Raw genomic sequence first — 25539 nt, 5'->3', positions numbered from 1 at the left:
AAGTTTGGCAATTTTTATTGCCATGTCCTCGACTTTTGTTTTGGATCTTACCCAGTCGTTCCTCTTTTTATCTGACAGTCGTATACCTAACATTGCTCTTTCCATTGTTTTTTCTGTTGTGGCTAGTTTATTCATGTTTGCCTTGGTTAGGGTCCAGGTTTGACATCCATATGTCATGATAGGAAGGATGTATTGGTTGAACACTTTGCTCCCCAAGTATTGGGGTATTTTGCGGTTCTTAAGTATTCAACTAAGTTTTTCAAATCCTGCCCATGCTAGTCTTGCTCTTCTAGTAAAATCCGCACTTTGGTTCTCTTTGTCAAGTCTCAGGATTTGGCCTAGGTAGATATATTCCTGGATTTGTTCTATCTCACTGCCATTTATAGTTATACGTCTGGGGTCATCTGTGTTTGTCATTATTTTTGTTTTTTTCATATTCATTTTTAGGCCGACGTATTGTGAGCTGGCTGTTAGTTCCCCCATTTGCAGTTCCTCGAATGTGCTCGCTATAATCACTATGTCGTCAGCGAATCTGAGGTGGTTTTACTTGTTACCATTAACGTTAATGCCAAAGGTTAACCAATTTGTAGTTTTGAAGACGTCTTCTAGGGCTAGGTTGAAAAGCTTTGGCGATATTACGTCTCCTTGTCTCACTCCTCTCTTAATGGGGATGGGATTTGTATTTTCGTCTAGCTGTACTATCATAGTTGCATTTTCATATATATTATGTATTAGTTGCCTATATCTCGAATCTATTCTACAATTATTAATAGCTTGTTCTATGGTCCACATCTCGATACTATCAAACACCTTTTTATAGTCGACGAAGGCAAGAAATACGGGTAGTTGGTATTCATTTGCCTTCTCAATCAATGTTCTCATGTGGAGTTGTATAGGAGTATTACTAGACTCTAGTTCCAGTCTTTAGGGATCTTGCTATTATGGAGACATCTATTAAATAGCTCTGTTAGTACAGGGATTGTTAATGTCTTGCTTGTTTTCATATATATATATATATATATATATATATATATATATATATATATATATATATATATATTAAATGTAATACATGTAACGGATATAGTTACAACATACATTAAATCACTAGCAGCGTCTTGTCACTTTTCCATCATCCTTTGCCAATGTTCTAGATCCAAGGCATCCTCTTCACGATTTCAATTGTTTTAAGGATATTTAGTTGGTATCATACTTAATACCACAAAACTGGCCAGAAGAATTAAAAGATTTACCGTGAACTATTTTTGAATGGTACCTGATTCAAACCCTTGTTTGTGCATCATATTTAAAATATTATGTTTATTTATACTAATCTGTTGACTAGATAGCAAATTGCAATAATTAAATAAATAAAAAAATATATACAAAAACTTAAGTGAGATAATTTCACAAAGGCAAAGTTAAGGTCTTTTAATACAGATGTTATTTACGTGAATATAGCATTTATTTAGAAAAATATAGTTTGTCAGAGCTTTATTTTTTATAACAAAACTCTGTATTCACTTAAAAATGCTAACGTTGTATCGTACCTAATGCTTTTCCACATTTATAAACAACCCCTTAATTATTGACTACCTCCAACCAAATGTTCCAACCTTTCTACCTTCTACATCACTCACTCACTTGCCACACCGGCAGGTCTTTATGGGCACATCGTTACTCAACCTGATCTCGAAATGGGGGTTAATACGACTTTGTGGATGTTTGTTTTGGGTAATTAGGTAAAATAGCTGTGCGGCAAGCAAGAAGAACTATTCTAGAATTTATTAAAACTGGTAATTTATGCAGGAAATGTTCGTTATTAGGATTATTATTGTTGCCAAAAAGGGGATAGAATGAATTTAATTAAAAGCGTTTAACTAACCTGAATTTAATGATGGTTTTCTTTATTTACTTCATTTTGCTGTTAATTGATATTTTTAAGAATAATTGTTCGCTATATTTATTTTTTATTTCGGTCAAAAATAATCAAAAAAATCATGAATGTGTTGCTTGTGTGAGTCCATTTTAAAAAGAGGAAAAAAGAAATAAATTAGACTTACTCACAATCAATTTAATTTTACTACCCAAGACGACCGGTTTCGCTTTCTAAAATTTACAAAGCATCATCAGGTCAGTGGTACAAAGTAAATTAAATGCTGAAATTATAAAAAGCCCATATTAGGGTGCTGTCTAAGGATATAGATCAAAAAAATTATAGATCAAAAAAAGTTTTTAGTAATTATGCCAATATTACCTGTCTGTGTTTATTAATATGCATAAAATTGCTTTAGCAGACAAAGTAACAACCCACAAATTGGTAAGAGAAAAAAATCTGTTGAATTGTAATAAATTAGAAATAAACAAAATAATACATACATTCCGGTACAAGAGTTGTTATATAGTGATTGGTGATACATAGTTCAAACTATTCCGTATTACTGATAATGAGTGATCTTCGGTCAATGTTGTAACTGTCTGACAACTTAGGAGGAAGTTTCTTGAGGGGAGGGATGTTAACAGATGATATAGGAGTAAGGTATATGTTATTGTTTGTTGAAAGAAAATGTGATGTTTTATATTATTTAAATTATTAAAGTTATTTATATTTATTAAAGAGATATATTTTGAAATGTGTGTTAAATTATTGAAAATTTTTATACAGAAAGAGGACAGTTATAATATGACAATAAATGAAAGTACTTGTACTAGTTTGTGGGTGTGCAATTTCTTTGACTTGTAATTATCAACCTTTGAATAAAAGCATTTAATTTCTGCTAGGCATGGAATTGTGATGTCAAATGTTAAAATAATAAATTAAAACACAATTAGAGATAAAAAGAACACAATTAACAGGACAAAAGAAAGATAAAACTTAAAAAAAAGGGGGCTTATAGGCACTACATTACTTATTAGGAGAGGAATTGGGTTTTTTTGTTGTCTACTAGTATTTTAAGAGGTAAATTTGACAAGCTAATGTAGGTTAAAGTGTGACAGTTCTTCTTCTATTCCTAAAGTTGACTAGCTATTGAAGCTAACATACCTTAGTAGTTAAACAATTAAATGAAATTGAAAATGTAATTAATGTGTATAATATTGGCATACTCTTAACAATCACTTGCTGAATTAAATTTAAATTTAAAATTTAAGTGTAAGAGTCAAATTAATTGAAATAATTTTTATATAACAAATTTTGAAAATTTTTTAAAGAACCAGAATTACAAAATAAATTTAAGATGAGCATTTGGTAACAAATAATAATCCAAATGTGTAATAAATATACAAAAATTTTTAAAAAAGATTTTGAAATTACCTATTGTCGGTGTGGACGAGCATTCTGCAATGGTATGTTTAAACTTCTTCATGTTAGTTTTATTATATTAATGTGTAAACCAGAGAAATGGATAAAATTGTTTATAGCAACAAATTCCAAAAATTGATTCGAGTTATTAATTAATTAATAATGAGGTTGGTATTTGGATTTGGCTTTTTAGACCAAAAAGCGTTTGATCGTGTCCAATACCACAAGTTAATGCAGATCCTCAAGAAAGTTGATATAGACCAAAAAGACATAAGATGCATTGAAAACTTGTACTGGCATCAAACGGCACAGTTAAAAATAGAGAATTCTATATCCAAACCCATACATATAAGAAGGGGCGTTCGACAGGGATATGTGCTTTCCCCTCTTTTATTTAACATTTATTCGGAAGCCATATTTCAAGAGTCTTTGGAGGATGCAAAGATGGGAATCAAAGTGAATGGAGTATTGATCAACAACATACGATATGCTGATGATGGTGTCTTAATTTGTGACAACATAGTCGATCTTCAACAACTTGTCACTATAATCGGAGAATACAGTAAGCGAATGGGATTAGAGATTAATACCAAAAAAACAAAATTTATGATCATCTCCAGAAACTTGAAAACTCCACCATACCACTAAATACTAAGTCCATTGAAAGAGTGAGTAAATTTAAATACCTGTGATCGTGGCTTTTTGAAGACTGGGCATCGGACAGGAAAGTCAAATGTCACATTGAGCAAGCTCGACAAGCTTTCGTAAAATTCAAGAAGGTACTGACTTGTTCAGAGTTCGATCTTCAACTGAGACTAAGGTTTACTAAGTGCTACGTGTGGTCAGTACTGCTATATGGCGTAGAGGGCTAGACACTCAAAACGGGGGATATACACAGATTAGAAGCTTTCGAAATGTGGCTCTATCGCCGTATCCTAAAAATACCATGGACAGCGAAAATCACAAATATAGATGTCCTTAAAAGAATAAACCAATAACGCCAACTTTTCGACACCATCAAGAAAAGGAAAACGGCGTATCTAGGTCACATCATGCGAAATGAAAAATACCAGTTCCTCCAACTTATAATCGAGGGAAAAATTGAAGGCAAGAGAGGAATGGGACGCAAGAAAATGTCCTGGCTCCGAAACATAAGGCAATGGACAGGGATTAACAACATACAATCTCTGATACATATTGCAAGAAATAGAGAATTAATAGAAAATGTGATCGCTAACATCTATTAGTTGATTTGCATCTGAAGAAGAAGAAGAACGAGTGTTCAGGACGAAATTCGGGATCTCCGATACTATCATTACTATCAAAATCACCATCAGTGTCAGATGAAGAATCATATTCTACTGAATCTAATATTTGAAATACTTCTTCATCAGTCATTTTAGAAAGATCAAATATTTTTTTGCAAAAACAAAATACGTTACAAGATAAAGCTTGACATATACAGTTATGTAGACAGTCATCAATTATAACGCTAAAAATTATAGTAGCTTCAATCATTAAAAAAATAGACATTAATGTCTTACTTACAGTTACTTACAGTATTAAACTTACAGTAAATTTTTCAGCAAAGTATAGACATTATAAATCAATTTTTCACATATTTGAAAACTCACATCAGATCACAAGAATTTATTCACGTATTTTGACGAAGGGCTACAAGCAACTGCGTGTACCTGCTAAAAACTCTTGACAACGAGGAATGTTCAAAAGCATATCAGTATATACTAGGAAGACCAATTAAAAACAAACAATACCATTTAAACAATAGGTATTGTCAATTCTGGATCTAACTAGAAAAAAGTGAACACCGTCTATAGACGGTCATTACGATTAGATGGTTAACGTGTTAATGTAGCTTCGAGGAAATAAAATATTTTAATATTTTGATTGCCCGTTAATAGCACAAATAAAAAGTATTGCTTCTAAAAAGTATTACGACACTGTAATTATAAAATAAAATGACTCCCTTTTACCCCATCTTTCCTCGTGATAAAACCTACTTAAAGCTATCGGCTAAAGTGGCAATTTCACCATCTTTTTTGTTGCAGAAACACGGCCCTCGAATGAAGTGCTCGGCCTGCAATATAATTGCTCATCAGAGCTGTATTAAGGTGCTACTTGAGAAGGTTAAGTTTTTTTGTAAACCGACTTTTAAGGACGTTGGCGTGCGGCAGTACAGGGAACAGACGACCATTCAGCATCACTGGGTCCATCGCAGGTCCGAGAAAGGAAAGTGCAGAAGATGCAGCAAGGTAAGCAAATTTTTTAAACATTTTATATTATTTATTGATCGGTAAAAATTTAGGAAATGTAAATACCGAATAACAGTTTGTACTACTACCAGATGAAAATAGTGGTGCACACTGTTGAGAAGAGGACAGAGAAAATCAACCCGTTCAATTTTTCACATGCGAAAAACCATGTCATATTTTTCACTGTATTAATTTCTATCATTCTCTGCCTCAATTTTAAAATGATTACCCTACTGCAACCCTTTCTACTGTCACTCCAACCCCACTCCTTTAGAAATACAGACAGTTTTAAAATAGCAAACGAAAAAGACTCTTTCTCGACTGTTGACTTCCACTAACAACAGACGGATTCTCTCTACTGTTGACTGCCACTAGCAACAGACGCATTCTCTTGACTGTTGATTTTCGCTAGCAACGGACGACTCTATCTCTCTCTCTCTTTCTCTCTCCCTCTCTCTCTCTCTCTCTCTCTCTCTCTCTCTCTCTCTCTCTCTCTCTCTCTCTCTCTCTCTCTCTAATTCTCGATTGAATATATTTTCATCTAATTTGGTTTAGATAAATCGTTATATACTTAACCAACAAAAATTATCTGTGTTAATTTAAATTCTCTTCTCTTCGTACCCTTTCCAAAGGTTACACTCTTATTATACTCTATTTAACTATAATTATACTCTAATTAAGAGCGTAGGCGCAAAATTTCTGGACAATGCTTTTTAAATGCATTCATTTTTTTCGAATCCTGAGAAAACGAATAAGTATTTATGAAAAATTTAAACGCAGTATGAAAGATTGCATCATTATCGACGGCTGAAAGTCTCTGAAAACTTCTATAATGTTTATTTTAGTAAGCTACAGGAATGAAAAGAAGAGAAAATTAGCTGTGATTTTTAATTTCAAATATCTAATTGAAAAAAGCCTTTTTATTTATTCTAAAGGACTTTGGCCCTCGGTAATAATGTCATATTTCATTTTGCGTTAAAATTTTTTTAAAATATTCATTAGTTTTCTCAGGATTCGAAAAAAATGAAAGCATTTAAAAAGCATTGGTCCGAAATTTTGCGCCTACGCTCTTAAAAATGCCAGAAATTGCTAAATGTTTTTATATAATGCACGTTTCATAAACAAGCATTGTTCGTTCTAATGAACAAGACCTAATAAGGCTCTAATTGTACAGGATCTAATTGTAAAGGAACTAGGCCTCTAATTGTAGAATCAGAGAATATATTACTGAGCTTAGGGCAGCTTTTAAATTGTTTGGATCCTTTGAAAAATCTGGCTGACGACGATACTATTCTTGAAAATGAAGAAGTAGATATTACTTATGAAACGTATATGGATGTTTTATGTTTTTAGAAGAGTAACTATAAGTACTTTGCTTAGTTATACAATTCTGCAAAAAATGTGTTACCAGCACAAACAGTCACTTTTCAAACTACTTCAGAACAAAATGCCATTACTGAAACTGTAATATCTGGAGTGCCTGTGCTTTTTAAAATTTCTTCTTTACAAATATTGCAAGAATCCAATACTTTGGTTTTAAGTCAAACTCTGCATACACAAAATGTTTTAGTCTCTGCTTCAATTCTGACACTTGTCAATTTGCCTCCGTTAGATATTGCAAATTTAAATTCAGTACTGCCTCCTTGCGGTGTGTCAGTGGAATTGGCAAATATACCTCCCCTAACTCGTATACAAATTCAAAGTATCTCTCAACCTGAAACTTCAAATGCAAATGCATATACGGCAGGTTAATAAACTCTCCATTCAAGTTCAGAATATATTCACTCCCACTTTCTTACAATTGAATAAAATTCTAACACATATCGACTTATTATCAATTGCAACACCTAGTGAAAAAGATGGTATATCTGCCAATTTTTTGAAAATTATCTATCCTCGGAATAAGTCCATACTTTCTCCACTAATACACGAAAATCAAATACTTTTGATTGAACCTGCCTTTTCTTCTGTTACCGTGCTCCTACCATTCGTAGAGGACCAAGTAATAACAGCCCCTGTACTGCCCAACAATATTCTGTTTCTGGAGGCTCAGTCTGTCTTGGTAAGACTTTTTATAAACTTGATTTGGCTTATTATCTGTATAACCCTTTACTACCTCTCCTTGCTATTTTGAACCAGCGCTATTTAATACAGTTCTCATACTCTGAAATTATATTAATCATTTCACATATGTACACTCTTTTTTGTACACAATCAAGTAGTAAGACAGGGCTGCAGCGTCACCTCCGCACTTCTTAAAATATACATAGCATATCGCGGGATAAAACTTAATTCACAAACTCACTTAAGCAGACTACTATTTATAGACAAAAAAAGAATAGTACCAGAAAGAAAACACAAACTACAGCGTACACTATAAACGACTAAATAGCTCGTTTTAGATATAAGAAGGACAACGTATTAACAGGATAGAAAACGAAAGACTACTCAAAACAATAATCAATTACAAACAATAATTCCAAAAGACAAGAGAGATTTAGGAAGACTTCTAAAAAGATTATCATAATCCCCTTATAAAGACAAAACAGACAAAGCCTATTCCTGGTAGTGACGAAGAAGTGATAAATAACAGTTATTATTAATTAAGAACATTTTAAGATTCAGATCCGATAACTCGTTCTAAAGCATTAGTGACTCAGTTCGGATCGACTGCACCCATCTCTATATGTCGATAAGTGTGAATATAATTGATAGTTTTTTCTGCTTTTTTGTTCGCTTTGTTCTCCCACCTATCGAAAATTTCTTTTTCCATTAAACGTAGACCGATACTCGTTAGGGTATATTGAAAAACGATACAAACTTCGGCGTCACCCAGCTGCATTTGTCGTTACATACATACACAGGCCACTTACCCTTCCAGATTGATTGATGAAGATTGATAAATTTCGGCCTCAAACACGAAAACCAATCCATTTTTTGTTGATCAAACAACCATTTATATTAATTTTAAATTAATATTTATGGAGGATCCTGAATGTCAAACCGAAGGGAAGGAATATTTTACTTAGGTCTTTTGGGTTGTTTCGTAGAACTATATCATCTTAATATATATAGTTATATATCTTAATATACTCTGTTAGAATTACTTTAAGGAAACGGTAGTAGATCAATATATTGGTACACACTTGGAATGGTTTTAAAAAGAGTTTTGAAATGAAAACTGAATGGTTCTTGAATGTCTTGTAAAATTCCAAACTAGGCAATCACGGTTAAATGTTTAGAAAATAAATAATTTAATAAAAAAATGTCTTATTGCTTTTTTTAAAGAAATCCTTATCATGGACCATGTTGCCATGTTTTCCGTTTTTGCAGTATATCTACTGTTTTTATTCAATGGCTCTACGGAGTAGAGTCAATGGAGTCATCCAAAACCCAGCTGAACCTTAGTCCCTGACTAAGGTGGAATTTGATTCCAACGTCACAAGAATGTCAAACATTTCCTCAGCGGCGGAAGTAACGGCCAGATCGTGAGCTAATCTTGCCGTACTCATGATGGTCTGGAAAACCTTCATCTCGAGCAGAGATGACCTTCTACTTTGCAGTTCACCCACGATTTATTCTCGTTAAATTCTTTGGCAATGAAATCTTCTTTGCCACATTTGAAACCCTTGTTCGCTCTCTGCCTTACCTTTCGCCCTTAGGTGCCCAATGCCTAGCTTCTGTGATACCTCTCAATAGAGATTCTCTCCTTTATTAGACATGATAATATTCTCCCTCGGAATAAATCGATCTGCCACGCACTATTCGACCTTAACCTGGTAATTTTGCCAACGTATGACGACCGATTCTCCTTCACCTCACATTCGCACTTTCTTCCTGCAAAAGCCTCTATCGTATACACTACGTATTCCTCTGTAGTTAACACATGCATGCCGATTAGGGACATTCTCTTCCTCGGCACTCTATCCCTCGTTACCACTTTGATAACACAGGTGACCCAACCTCCTCAGTCATCTCTCTTTCACCGTCCAGTTCCAAAACAACGCCCTTATTATTAGTCTTTTTCATCTGCTTTATAACTACATCTTTTCTCTCTCCCAGTCCTGAGTGAAGTTCTAGCATATAGTCAAAGGCTTATCCTTGGTTTTACTCAGCACGACTACTTCGTTTTTAGCAGAAGGCCCTCTCACGCTCTATCTCTCTCCGAACTGGATAACCATCAGGTTCCTGCCTTTACCTGCCCACTCCAACAGCTTGCGGGATACTTTCATCCACAAGGCTGTTAGACCCCACACATTCACGCTGCTCCTCCCATCCTTCTCCATTCTTTCTGCCAACAATCTCAGCACTGACAGAAACCTGACGGCGCCTGATTTATCACCTTTACTGAGGATGAGTTTGTGCATGCACCTTTCGGTGAACACTCGTTTACCCTCCTCATTGGCATGCTGGACCCTTACATATACCGTCATCATACCTGTGGCCTCGTTACCGCACACAGGAGAGCTTGGCAACTCAGGATGGGGCTCCGTTAGCTTATCAATCACCCCCGCATCATCAGCATCACTGACTGTAGCCACGACCACGTTGCTCCCGGATACGGGACCTCCTTCTTTCCGGATCGTTCTCTTGAACAAAGCGTCTGACGGATGACTCTCTAGCTCTCTTTTTTTTTACCTATGCTACCTCTCCTTTTATTGCCATGAAAGTCCATTCCATAATGGCGAGCTGACTATCTAAACCTGCCATCTCAGGCTTGATTTCAATTTTATGTTGAAATTGACCTTAGTCAACCATAACACTTTAGTTACAGCCTCCTTTAGCCCTTGCAGGTTTCCATTAATCTTTGTTATGCTCTTTAATCTTATTGGTGATTGTCCCGACCACTGCCTTCGGTTTCTTTCTCTTGCCATTACTTACCGGCGGTTATCCCTGTCCTAGATCTATCTAGACCTATGGCACTGAAGGAGACCGACTCGTCTTCTCGCTCTTGATTTTTCTTTCCCTTGCCACCTTGTCAGAGGTTCTCTTGGTCTTTCTAGATCGGAAGAAAATTCCTGAAGGGCACTCCCTCCACCACCACACTGACATCATTTTTTCCATATTTTTTTCTATTTCAATTCCCACGAGTCGAGCTGAACAACAGTCTAGTGGGGCTGTGCGCCCTTATCCCTCTAAGGCGAAATCCTTCCTGGAGTGGTTGCTATTCCATTCCGGGGGCTCCGTTCAAGACCGTATAACACTAAGCCATTCACCACTTTGGCACGTATCACCTGACACTGTGTGGTTATTTTATCGAGGTTTACTCCTTTAAGCGGTAGTGCTGCTTTATAGTACTACTAGACGGCAACGCTGCCCCTATTGTCGGAATTGTCGGACGTGGTAACACTGACTGGCGCCTAGTGTTGGTGTAAGAGAAGAACTCAGCCGTCTTCTCTATATCTTTCAGTAGATATAGTGGCTATACTAAACTTGGGTTATCACATTTGGCAGTTACGCCATACCGATATCTATTATATTTGCCATTTGTGTCATTATGAACCTTATCCGTACTAGACACATGGCCCTCACAGGACGGTAACAGCCGGAGCCTACCCCTCTTTTATCTACACTTGTAAATAGTTATGTCCGTTATAGAGGTATAAATTAACCCCTCAGTTAACTTAGGAATATCCTCATATTAGAAGTTTTAGAAGAAAGTTTAAAACCACTTTAGTGGAAGAAGTTTACTGAGTGGTTTAAAAAAAACAATCGTTACAACTATTTTATATGCCAGATAGTGAATGAATTCTTTATAGCGAATCAGTTAAAGGTATTTATTTCTTATCACAGAAACAGATTTACAACAGATCTATAACTACATATATTTCCATTATATCTATATACGTAGATATAATCTCAAAGTTTAAATCAAAACTAATTATACGTTGGACTTACACGTGTCAGTTTTACCCAATTGAGGCCGGATTTTCTTAAATTCACATCAGCTTCTTGGAAGACGTATCGACAGTGTCGCAAGTAGTCATTTCCGTAAGTTTAATGCCTTTACCATACACAGGATAGCTGTAAACCAATTATTCGTGGCTTAGAAAATCGATATTCAATCTACGGCTCTAGAATCAAAACGGGGTTGTTGGGTCGGAAGGGTTGACATGCCGGAGAAACTTTTGATGAAATTTGCCGGCGTAAAAACTTGAAAGCACGTGTTTCTGTTCATGAGAGATACGTATGTTATTTTTATGAACAGAAGTTTATAATGCATCAAATCGGTAAGTAACGGTTCATTAACGCTATTCACCGTTACCCATATACCTACTATATTGAGACATTCACAGAGTTTTCCAAAAACATTTATATTTTACAGTCAAAATCGTCAAGCTATTTCCCTTAACGTTTGATACGTCCCACGGATAATAACCCAAATTAAAACAAACTGTCTTCGACATTCACTTCCCTCTGACGTATTTAATCGACGGGTTTCTCCCTAAGGAATAGTATAGAGCGCTGTAAATCAGGCAGCGTGGAGATATCTCTCCGCCAAAGACAGTAATTGCTATCTATCAATCACGCTGAGCCCTGATCGTTGATACGCATTTCTTTTGTTTCAGTCCTTCCAGTCAAAGCTATCGTTCAGTTCCAAAGAAATCGTGGCAATCAGTTGTTCCTGGTGCAAAGCCGCCTACCACAATAAGGAGTCTTGTTTTAATATCAAGCGAATAGGGGAAGAATGTTCGTTAGGTAAGTCAAGAGTAATGTTTCTTTTTTTTATTTTTTTTTTATTTTTTACAAATAAGAAAAAATTAGAAATGTTTAAAATAATTAATTTTATTTCAAATTCTTTTCAAGAAGGGCGAGTTTTCATCCCCTAAAAACTAAAAAAAAAACAAATTGGCTAGGGAAGACAACTCGCACAGAAAAAGTAGGCAAGCTAAGGGCCTAAACATTGGCCATTGGTCGGAGAAATTCAAAAATGTTCAATAAAAATTTGCTGCCTTGCCCATATCTTTAGAGGAGCAAAATACTATATTCTCAAATTAATCTTACAAGAAAAGATACATAGAAGCCGAGGCCCAGGAAGAAAATAACATTTGTGGATAAGAAACATAAGGGATTGAAGTATTTAATCGACCTATAGATAAGCAGTAGGGTAAGGTTGAGTGCATGTGATATTACATACTCCGTAAATACCTAGCTGATCAGCGTGGACGCTTAAAAAACCGAAATATAAAAATCCAACAATTCTATAAGACATCAAGGGTCTTTAGATTTTTGAGAAGTGTTAGAGAATATTCGAGAGCTGATCAATTAACAAATGAATAGATTAAACAAGATTTAAATATATTCGCCGTTAATGACGAAATTTCAGAACATCGAAATAACTAGAAAGACCATCCGAAAGGTAAAAGAAATGGTAATTAATTATAAAAGATAAGAAGTGAATAATCGCAACAAGGCACACAAAAAGCCTAATTGGTGAAGGCTAGTGATAACATTTCTTGAAAAATATTATTTTATAAGGATGATATCTATTCAATAAACTAAATTAGTAGATCAGATGAGTATACTAACCGATTAGTTAGAAAGCGATCGTTCATGAAAATTTGGAAATATAATGTATTCGAAATAATACTATTATTATTAGAGAAACTGTTTGGATGTTTAAAAAAAATTTAAATTAATTCTGTTTTGAAGCTATTTTCTTGTGGTATCTAAATGTATTACTAGTTTCGTTGGAAATAAGCCACAAAATAAGTTTATTTTAGACTTTTCTGTTTCCACTTTCCGGAAATCGTTCCATAAATACAAACATTACTAAATTAAATAAAATTTGTTTTTTTGCTAGTTGGTGAAAAATTCTTCTAATTATTTAATTTTACCTGACTGTCAATATAATATATCTGAATTGTCAATATGAATCAAATTTAAAGTAGACGACTTTAAAATGATATTGCCAATATTCTTGAGTTGCGTTCCTGGCCCGACTTTATTGAAAGATAGTTCATTAGATTACATGAAATCAACTTGAAATAAATAAAAAAATTTTAATAAATAGTTCATAAAGCGAAAAAACCCCTTACACCTATTTGTAATACCATAAATTCGCTTGTAATGAACTGTCAAAATTTTAGTTAAATAATATGCCACTATTTGCAAATAAAAATGACACATTTATAAAAAATACACAACATTTTTTAAATAAATTATCGAATATTGAATTTAATTCAAATCATGTTTTATTATAAATAATTAAAACAAAATAAGAGCATGATGATACATTGGCAGCTTGAACAAGACTAAATGTAAAATGGAGTTATTGACATGATGTACTGATACTATCTATTTTCAACTAAATAATTAATTCTATAAACAATATTTTGCTCTAGCAATAGGCTCCAGTTTTCCCCATTATTAAATAATATATTCATGAAAGATTTTAAAAGAAATATTATTTTTACACAAAATTTAAAACCGACAGTATGGTGGAGATATGTAGATGATGTATTCTCAATATTGCCTCATGGATCAGAGTTGTCGGACACATTCTAACCATATAAAAAACCAACACACACTAATAGATATCTAAATTAGTAACCAAACCACAACATCAGTATTAAAAAGAGAATCAATTACTCCTTATACGATACGGCCAAAATTAAGTGTTCTAACGAAAATTTGTTCTTAGAGGAGAAACATTTCTTACATCTTAAAGGAGTAACATCTGTCTTATTAAAAAATGATTATCTCTTGTCATTTATAAGTAAGGAATTTTTAAGAATAGACTGAATGGAACAGAATAACTTAGCGAAGCGGATATGAGTAATAGACAGTTTGGCTTTCGTAACGGCTTCGGAACAGTGGAAACTCTGTATAGTTTCACAACTCTTGCCCAAAAATGTCGAGACCAACAAAAAGATATTTTCGTTGTGTTTATAGACTATGAGAAAGCTTTCGACAAAGTTAAACATAACATTTTCATGAAATTTCTAAAGAGAAAAGGACTCGACAAAAATGACATTAACATAGTGAGAAACCTCTATTGGAACCAGCAGGCTGTGGTAACATTAGATGAAAATAGCACGGATGGGCAACAGATAAGTAGAGGAGTGAGACAGGGCTGTGTACTTTTACCATTACTATTAAATATATATTCTGAAGAGTTATTTACGCAAGCACTTGAAACTATACAGAAGGGATCAAGATAAATGGTGAAAATATAAATAACATTATACTGACCATACAGTCATTATCGCTGAAAGTGAGACAGACCTGCAGACGTTACTAAACACAATTTGTGATACTGGAGAACAGTTAGGTTTAACAATAAACATAAAGAAAACAAAAACCACGGTTATCAGTAAGAGGGCCAAAGTCATTACAAGGATTTACATAAAAAATGAAGATATTAAGCAAGTGGACAAAATGAAATACTTAGGAGTCTGGATTACGGAAGATCTGAATCTGAAATCAGAAATTCTCATAAGAGTAGAGCAATCAAGAGCAGCCTTTTTGAAGATGTCGAAATTTCTAAGTAACCAAAGACTAAATCTGCAAATCCGATATCGGATGGTAAAATGTTATATCCACTCTATTCTTCTTTATGGTGTCGAAGCTTGGACTGTTAATGTTGACTTAATGAGAAAACTAGAAGCTTTTGAGATGTGGCTTTTTACGAGAATTTTAAAGATACCATGGGCCGATCATATTACGAACGAAATGGTGTTGCACAGAATAGGAAGAGACAGAGGACTTTTGACCACCAATAAAAGACGAAACACAGCGTATTTGGGGCACGTACTTAAAAATGATAAGTACGAGTTTTTGCAGCTGACTATGAAGGGTAAAATTGAAGGAAAAAGCAGTCCTGGAAGACGACAAATATCCTGTCTGAAAAACATTCGCGACTGGGCCGAGTTAAACACACAGACGCTCTTAAGAAAAGCAGAAGATAGAGATCAATTTGCAATGGTTATAGCCAAGCTTCATTAGTGGAGATGGCACTAGAAGAATTGCCAAAAAGTTCCATGGTTAATCGAATTACTTGCTCTGATAGACTATTATGTTGATCATAAAATGAACGTAGTGCGCGATACGTATTTCGAACAGAACCACAATTTTCAAAATAAATTTGTACAATTTGGAAGCGTTGTTCAGGCGTCAAGTGTATTCATGCTAAAACGCCAAACCCAACTTAACATAAATCACTTGACAGCAGTCAAAATGGCTAATGGCAAACAGTTAAAAAAGTGTTACCAACTTATATTTCTATACGTCTAAAAAACACCTTTTATATGTCTGAATTGTCAATATAAAGTCAGTCAGAGTCAGATAAAATTAAATTATTAGAATAATTTTTCACCAAGTAACAAAAAACAAAATTTGTTTAATTTATAAATGTTTAATTTAAAACTTTATACTCTGTTATATAATTATCCTTGGGTTAAAAAATATCTATACAAAGTGACTTTCAATACATATTAATTAACTGAATTAGATTTTTTGTAATGTAGAACCAATATTATTGAATATAAATTGTCGAATATCGCTGATCCGTCACAAACTGAAAACTCACTTTTGCGTCGATATTCAAGACTATTTCGTCACTCTCAATAAAACTCTTCCGGTTTCTCATAATAACTTAACAGCATTCCATTTCTCGACCGCACTTTCTAGGGCACATTTCAATCGAAAAACCGATACGAATTCCTTTACAATTGCCACAGTCGTTTATCCGTGTTGAGATGCACTTCCATCCCCGGCAGTGTAACTCATTCAAGAGATTGTGTAACGAAAACGCTTCTGATTCAACGAGCAGTCAAGATAAATGGAAAAGACTTACTGAGAGGTTTTCGACATTATTTAATTTAGTCGAAACAGAAGAGGTAACACAATTATTTGTTGGGGTGTGTCATCTCATATTGTTCCTTTAACTATATAACACATACTACATAGAGTTCTTACATTACATTTTAAGATTTCGTGATACTAGATTATTAAATTTTCAGGTATTCTAGTACCCTAACAGGTACTCTTACTTTAAGTCGGTAGGATATAGCGTTTTCTAGAAAAATCGATATCGAAGTTTTTCATTTTTGCATCATGACAGTTAAATTAATAGGTACCTTAATTAATTTTATAAATTATCTTTTCTTTCAATGAATGCACACATTTCGTAAAAAAATTTTTAGAAAGGAAGCAAACAATCAAATTAAAAGAAAATTGTGTTTTAATGTATATATTACAATGGAACGAAACTAACACAAAAGAACAAGTGTCAAAAATGAATAGTTACAAAAGATGCTCGATGTGATGACCATTAGTCTCTATGCATAAATTTGCGCTTTTGCTTAGAGAACGCCGAATTCTTGTAAAAATTCCAAGTTATTTTTTGTGAGAGTCAGAGCTGTGCTCGATTCTGTATCGAAACTAAATAAACAAATGTTTTTATATATCCCTAAATACAATAATTGCCAGGATTCAAGTCCGGTGACCTTGCTGGCCAAACAGCTAGACCTCCTTTTCCAATCCAGTGGCCTTCGTAGTTATTATCGAGAAAGTCTCGTACATTCCTGGTAAAGTGTGCCGGACAGCTGTCATATAGAAGCCATAAGTTGGCCAAATATTTAAAGGCACATCATTTAACAAACAGGTTAAACATTTTATAGGAACATCTCGTCAGCTACTACTATCCAGACGTTTATGCTGAACCTATGCTGATGCTTAAATTCTTCAACAATTCTTGAACAATAATGTGCATTATGTACATTAAAAATTCCATTTTTTGTAAATGTAGCTTCTTTGCTTAGCAAAATTTTTCTGAGAAAAGGATATAAATTTTTATTGTGTAAGATATTTCCTATTGAAGATTTTAAAATTGTGGGCTACATGGATAGTTTTCAAACGCTAATTTCTGGGTTTTTGTCAACTTCCAATAAAATAACATCTTTATGTGCTGCTGTTACATCATTTTATTGCTTTGTTTCATTATTTTTTGGAATCACTAACCCTGCTTGTCTTAATCGTTGATGAAGAGCTTTAAATGTGGAGTAAGTAAGATGCTTAAGATTGGGAAATTTTTCAGCGTATCTTCTGTACCCAAAACGGAAACCTAGGACCGATACTCCTCCTCCTCAGTCCTAATCCCTTTTGGGATGTGGTGACACCATCAGACCTTTACAGTTTTTTCACGATTTCCCTCCATCCTTCTTTGTCCTGGGCTAGTTGTTCGGCTTCATGTAACCCTTGGTTAATCAATATTTTTATTTGATCTACCCAACGGCTTGGAGATCTTCCCCTAGATCTCTTTCCTTCAACTCTACCTTCAACTATCAGTTTTTCCATCGTACCTCTTCTTCTAGCAATGTGTCCAAAATATTGCAAATATCTCTGTTGTATTTGTTTAAAGTTCCTTTACTTTAAGTTATAATAATATATAATTAATAAAATATTATTAACTAAACGTATTGTTTCAAGAATAAAATATGATTGAAATATGGTAGTTCATATTCCTCTCCTAGATGGCGCCGTTAGGCGACCGGAATTACAGTGTGACCTGTCACTTTCATCATAGCCTTTTATATAGATAGATGTTTACAAAAAATTAACACATCACGTCTGTTTTTTAAACCATCGGGGAGTTTTTAAGAGTTGGGTCTCTTATTTTTAAGAGTTGGGTCACGTTAATATTTTTAAATTGATTCATTCTTTAATCAATGACTCAAAATTTAGAGCACCGCCCTCGTATTATTATTATTTTTTTGTTAATCAGAAAGTATCAAATATCTGTTAGCACGTGGACGTCTCACTGGACAACCTGCAATGTTATTTTAACACGTGATGTCACCGAGCGGCAAAAAAATGCGCAACATTTCCAAATTCCAACGTATAGTAAAACTGTGTAGGTATCAAGGCTGTCAAACACACTGACCCTCGTTAAATTACTATGTAATTTTGGGGCGGTTTTCGTGGGATGCTTTCCCAGAATCAGGAACGGACTGAATCATTCAATACTACCCACGGAGAGTTGGAAGATTCCCGGCAAACGTAATCGAATAGAAAAAACAGTTATGCAGTAAAAACATCGTAAAATATTCTTAGAAATTATAATGGGGGAGTATTTCATGGAAAAGTAGAACAGGAAATATAATTTTTTTGTCTTTTTTAACTTCTCTATACTCTACGGAAAACCAAGATGTTCAGTAATCAATGTATGAGAGTATATTAGTATATGATAAAAAAGCTTAATTAAAATGGTAATAAATTGAGAGCAGAGGCAACAAGTTAGAAATAAAGATAAAAAGCAGTTAAAAATATACTGATAGCAACCTTTGTACCAACATCGTCTATGTAAATTTCTTTAGACTGTGCTAGAATTGCAGTAAAAAAATAGAATACAAATACTTAAAAATGCTAATAAAGCAAATAAACAAAAAAATATATAAAAAACTGTATAAAAATAAGCACTCATATACGTAGTGTGCCACTGTAAATGCCAGTCAGTGAATGCCAAAACATTTTAAAGCATTAAGCTATTATAGAGTTTACTTTAATTTATTTACAGTTTTCTTACACTAACACTAAAAACACAATTAACTGATAACATTTATTTACTGAACGATATTAATTTATATTGTTGACTGACTTCTACAATATAATTTCTCTTATTGAAGCAAAGCTTCTATACTGGCATTGCATTACTTTTTTGTCTACAGCAAAATGCTAAGGCGAGCGTCACGGAAATAGCGCTTTGAGAAGACGTAAAAAGGGAACGTCACGAAATAGCGGATCTCCATTTTAAGTAATAAAAAACTATAATCGTAATTCGTAATGATTTTCGAACGGTCAAATTTTAAAAAATATAAGTGGCATCCACTTAATAACAATATTGAATTATCTATTTAAAATTTTTCTCATTTTAAAATATATTCATATAAATGCTATCTCGGATTTTTACAATTATCAATTCGACTATTGTATTAAAGTGTGACAAAAAGAGTGAAATTCTTCGTCTTCCTATGGATCTTTTACCCTTGATTATGAGCCTTCATATCTCATATTTAGCACCTCTGGTAATGTGGCCAAAATATTTTAGCTTTCTTGTTTTGATGTGCTTTCTGAACTTGCAATCCTTTTGTAGCCTTCTTAACACTTCTGCATTTGTAACTGGTTGGGTCCATGGTATTTTTAAAATCCTTTTATAGCACCACATCTCAATTGATTCCAACTTCTTTATATTATCCACTTTTAGTGTCCAGCTTTCCATTCCATACAACAAAGTCAAGAACACGTAGCATCTTAAGGCTCTTATCCTCAGCTCCAGAGGAAGGTCTCGATTAACAAACATTGTTTTCATTTTTATAAATGTTTGTCTTGCAATTTCAATGCGTGTACTTATGTACCCAGGTTCTCAGATATTTGTAGTTATTTACTCCTTCTACTTGTTTTCCTCGATGTCTAGCCTTCCTACTGTATGTTGCTTAGAAATAATCATGCACTTGGTTTTCTTAACGTTTATGTGTAGTCCATATTTTATACTGACTTGATATAATCTATTTACTAAGCGTTGCACTGCTTCTAGACTGTCTGCAAAAACAGCGGTGTCGTCTGCTAATATTACGTTGTTCAAGATTTTTTCGTTTATTGATATACCCCGTTGTTTCTCTGATCTTGCTTCCTTAAAAATAGCTTCGCTGTGCAGATTGAATAACAACGGGGACAGCACGCAACCCTGTCTAACACCTTTTTTGATTTTTATAGTTTTTGTATCGACATTTTCGGATCTAACCTTTGCTTTGTGATTCCAGTACAGATTGATAACCCTTATATCTCGACTATCCACATTATTTTTTTTTTCAGTTTTACGAGTTTCTGATATCGAGCTCTTTCAAAAGCCTTTTGAAACTCTATAAAGCAGACATAGAGATCCTGGTTTATGTCTAGTCGTCTTTAAAAAGAACGTTAAAAGCGAACAGAGCCTCTCTCGTTCGTAGTCCTCCTCTGAATCCAAACTGGGTGTCATCTATATCTTCTTCTATTTTTTTTTTGTATAGTCTTCCATGTATTATTTTGAGAAACATCTTAAGTGTTTGGCTTATTAAGAAAATTGTTCTGTACTGGGAGCATTTTGTCGCATGTACTGACTTTGGTAGTGTTACAAACGTGGACAGCAACCAATCTTCGGATATTACTCCTGTTGTATATACTTTGTTGAACAGATCGAAAAGTATATGCAGTGTTTCTTCGTCAATGCATTTGATAAAGTGAAATAGTGAAATAACAGAAGACACTAATAATAAAAAATAACATTGCTCTAAAAAAGAAGAGGAAACAATGGGGAAAAATTGAAAATTTTTTAAAAAATATAAACTATAAATTTAAAATTAAAATTTAGAAACGAATTAATTATAATTTATCTTAGTTTTATGAAGAATAAAACGAAAATGGATGACAAAGATTTAAAAATAAATAATTAGGTCACAATAGAAAATTTATATTGATATTAAATTTATATTGAAGATTGCTTTCAAGATAAAACAAGGTTAGAACAGTCCATACTTATATTTTATTGGTTAGCTACTAGTTTAAACTATATAATCCATTACGAAACAACGCCCTAAATATTTCCCTCGACCCGCACCTCTTGCGTTCATATACATCCAACAATAAATTCAAGCCAACGACCATCCATATCCGACTACCTATCGATTTATTTATAAAATCACCCCATAAAGCAGCTTTTATAGTTGCCCCGACCCCGGTAAAACATGACATCGAAATAAAATCCGCCGAAGATACCGTTCTAACAAGGAGAATGGACATAAAGGTGTCCATTGTAAAATATATACATCGCAGGACTTTATGTGGAAACTAATGGCCCTAAAACAAACGCAAGTACATATAAGTTGGGGTTTATGGGTTGTATAGAAAGCGTTTCTTGAGTGTCAGTAATAGTTTAGTGGAAACAGGCTTATTGGACAATCTCTAGGATGATAGTAATTTTTCTAATTTTAGTCACAGTGAACACAAGACCCTGTGATTACTCTGAGTCAAGTTTCCTAAAGTTTTAAGTGTATATTTGTGTATCAAACAGATTGTACTAATATTTTGCTGCCTTTGGCCTGTAATATATTTCTGATAATGGGAAATAGCTTGTAATAAATTATTTTCCCCTTTTGTCGACATCTTCTACTATTTGCTTTATGGGACACCGCAAAATGGTTCTGGTCCGACAAGATCACTAGCTACTTACTAGTAATTACTTTATGCTCTGGCAGATAACAAAGCTGCCTCGGTAGTTCTTTAAAGAACTCTTCCAAGTAGTTACCAACTCATAACTTTTCAATTTCAAACTTTTTCAACTTGGCCGTCAGACGTAATAAGTATTTTTTTAATTGAGAACTTTCAGACACTCTTGTGCACAAAAAAATAGTAATTGGTTGTATACCATGATTTAAAAACATCTAATTACAAAAAACTTCGTTTGAAAACAATCTGCGTCGCGTATTAGTTGAAAAGATTCACCCATTATTTAATATACTCTGACATTTATTTTAATTTCTTACGGTCTTCTAACACTAACACTAAAAGCACAATTAATTTTTAATATTTATTTATTTAATTCTGCAAATATATTTTTTAAACTAACTCTATATCTCTCTTATTTATGTTTATCCTGTAATTCGATCGAAGTCTCTCAGCGGAACGTCGCATCGTTCAACAGGTTCAACTCTTTTCCATGAAGTGTATCTTCTATACTAAAACAATATTTAATTAAAGGTGATTAATTGGCAATATCGCAGTTAAAGCAACTAAACAATATTTTCCTTATCAACTTTGCAGAGACGTGCCAAAATAATATTCTAATTATTTATTTAAACACCTAAGTAATTACGTAAAAATTAAAGGGACCGATATAATTATTAGATTATCATGTGTTTTGACAGGTGAAGTAAAAGCCCTATAAGAAGACAGGTCAGTAATTAGGCGATGATCGGTGGGCATCAACATTTTTTAAGATTTAAAATTTAATTCCAATCACTTGAAAAGTTTATTATTTAATTTTATATATTTTACGTTCAGTGAGAATATTTGATTTTGTTCTGTTAAAAGCAAATGAAAAGAATATAATATTTATATATAATTTATTACACGCAATTAAATTTATTATATTAATGATATTGTAAATATAGTAATCATTCAGTTTACTGTACTATAATATAACTCTCTACTCTCCTCTAGTTATCCACCCTCATTATGACTTTAACATCGGTTCTCACTTCGTCTATTCACCGCTTCCTTGGTTTTACTACTGACCGACGGCGACGTCCCACCATAGTTCCATCAAGTTTTATAAGTCCTACTAGGTGTTGTATTTTTATCCACTCTTATAAGGTGTCAACCCAGAGCAATTTTGGCATTTTTACATAATTTGCTTTAGATGATTCTCTGTAATATTGATATGACTCTTGGTTGAACCTTATTCTTCACATACAATATTGTTCTCCTAATCTTTTAAAAGTATTAATATGGTTTATTGTTCTTTTGTGTCATGATCAATGTTTCTGCGATATATGTTGCTATTGGTCGTATAATGGTTTTATATATTTTAAACTTTAGTTCCCTATAGAGGTTTTGGCATTTTCTTTTTTTTAAAGGACCATTTCTCCCTTCCTTATTGGCCATGACCGTACCCCCCACTGCGGTTGGTTACCCAATCTCCAGTAAGGTTGTTAAGGTTTGCCGGGGTTCACCCGTAAACCCCGAGTAATTAGACTGGTGATAGCATACGGAGCGGAAGTAATGTGTCTTACGAAAAAAGATAAAGAAAAACTACCAATAATTAAAATAAAAATTATGAGAAGAATACACGGCGCAATAAAGACAAAACAAGGAGAACAATAAAGACTAATAAACCATGAAAAAATAAATATAACCAAGAGGCAGATATGTAAAAATTTACTTCTGACATTTAACATTATTGCCGTTAGTTCTCAGTTCAATTTGTAGATGAGTTATCTTTAAATTGAAAATTGTCCTAGTATAGTTTGTTAATTGTTTTAACTTCTTTCTTTAGTCCATCTTTAATTACCATATTTGTGCACACATTTTCATCTTAAATGAGATGTAATGCCTCCCTCATTTCTTATTACACCTCTAACGATACTTGTGTGGATGGAAAGTGGCGGATTAAAAGAGAAATAGGAAATATAGGTGAAAGTATATTCACCTTGCAAACCGGCGCTCAGGTATTTTGAAGTTTACAACGGTGAGCTTTAGGACGTGGATTTATAGATATAGATGGGGAAAAAATTTCTAATTGAAACTTATCAATAAAAAATAATAAAATTTGCTACTACAAAAAAGGAGATAAATAAAAAGCACCACCTAGTCCTTTGTCAAGGGGTGAGCAAAACTTGACACTTGACCTATGAGAAGATTGGTTTAAGAAAGAATAAACAACTGACAGACAGGCTAAACCACTGTTAAAAAACCAAAATGCATACATAGTCAAAAAGAAAGAGAAGCAAACATACTTACCTTATATTGACCTTATTGATGACTTATTCCGAGAGCTATATACTCTGGTATTAGGAGTAGTAGTCACTATTCCCACGCTCACTTGTATTTTGAGCAATCAGTATAAAACGTGAGGGAACCTCTTTTTATTTGTGAAATTGGGTTTGGTGTTAACTCACATTGGTAGGTATCTTTATGAATAGCATCTTCATCGGCGATAGTTTAAAGAAAGAAGCTCAGAAGACTAGAATTAGAGCAAAGTGGCTTAAACTAGAAAGAAAATAAATACATTAAAAACTTGCTTCATTAAAATTAAATCATATCCTTCCCCATTATGCAACTCCACTCTATCCTTCCTTATTATGCATCTTGATTGTTTCTTTTAAACTTAAAAAAGCCTCTACAGAAAAAATACTCACGAGAATATTTAATTATTCGCCAGCACTGCTTGGCGCACTAATTGATCTTTTAAAAATTCTCAGCAAACAGGCCCAAGGAAATTTTTCTTTGTCCGTTTAACGAGGCCCGATAACGAAGTTGACGTAAGAGAAAAAATGAAATTACGAAAACGGAACGAAAATTAAAATTAACATGTAACAATAGGCTGTATTCTCGGGGTAAGTGAGCTAAATTCAAGTGCATAGGGTAGACGAAGAGCAAAAACTTGTGGAAAAGAATGAATATTATATAAATGATGTATATGGTTCATTCACTCGTTCTTTGCACATGCTTAACAATATTTACAATTTATTTCTTATAATACATGTCTTTTCTAGTCACAGAACCTAAAATCATAAATTAAACCGCTTGTTTGTTCACCATAGAATACGTTCATTAAACACAGATGATAAAATACAGTAATTAATGTTGGAATTTTGGAATTTTGACAATGTCTGATATATCTGGTACAATTCTTACAACTAAAAATTGTTTATTAAGCTCTGTACACTAATCTTTTAAAATTGTTAATGTTAAACCATAGACTTATAATTCAAGATAGACTGATCGTTGCAATACCAGCGCGTTCCTCTAGTGCAACAGACAAAACTGACACGAATCAGTCCCTGCATCTCTTTCTTATTTATCAAGTTTATTAACCACGTGACCTAAATTCTCAATGAAACGGTCACTTGGTCGATGAACCCGAATGATGAATTAGACGGAGATGCAAGGACTGCTTTGCGTCAGTGTTATTTGTCGCACTGGTAGAGCGTGGCTGTATTTCAGCTACGTCAAGTCTATCTTGTATTATATGTCTATGTGTTATACTAATTTAGAGGTTATGATTTTTACAAAAACATCGCAATCACAACAAAACTATTATATAGGTTGGCCACTTAAAGGAGTCCACATTGATATTTGGCAATATTCATTGAATTTTGGAAAAATGCAAAAACAGATCAAATTTTATTCATAAAAAATTCACTTATTTCCTTTAACCTTAAAAATATATTTAAAAGGGGATCTTTTATTGATGTAGATAGTTTCCAT

The 25539-nt window shown here is 33.6% G+C and overlaps 1 protein-coding gene across 5 annotated transcripts in view; it reads left to right on the top strand.

Annotated features, from left to right (window-relative positions):
* Nucleotides 1-25539, top strand: part of rdgA (retinal degeneration A) — a 604783-nt gene that overhangs the window by 426923 nt on the left and 152321 nt on the right. For all 5 annotated transcript variants that reach the window (XM_072538847.1, XM_072538849.1, XM_072538841.1 and 2 more), the window contains exons 6-7: nt 5371-5574; nt 12144-12273. In XM_072538847.1, the coding sequence (XP_072394948.1) occupies nt 5371-5574; nt 12144-12273 (334 nt within the window). The remainder of the gene's footprint in view (nt 1-5370; nt 5575-12143; nt 12274-25539) is intronic.

This window comes from Diabrotica undecimpunctata, chromosome 1, assembly GCF_040954645.1.
Source record: "Diabrotica undecimpunctata isolate CICGRU chromosome 1, icDiaUnde3, whole genome shotgun sequence".
Lineage (NCBI taxonomy): Eukaryota > Metazoa > Arthropoda > Insecta > Coleoptera > Chrysomelidae > Diabrotica > Diabrotica undecimpunctata.
Note: the sequence above shows the minus strand (reverse complement) of the source record. Positions and strands in the feature narration are given on the sequence as shown.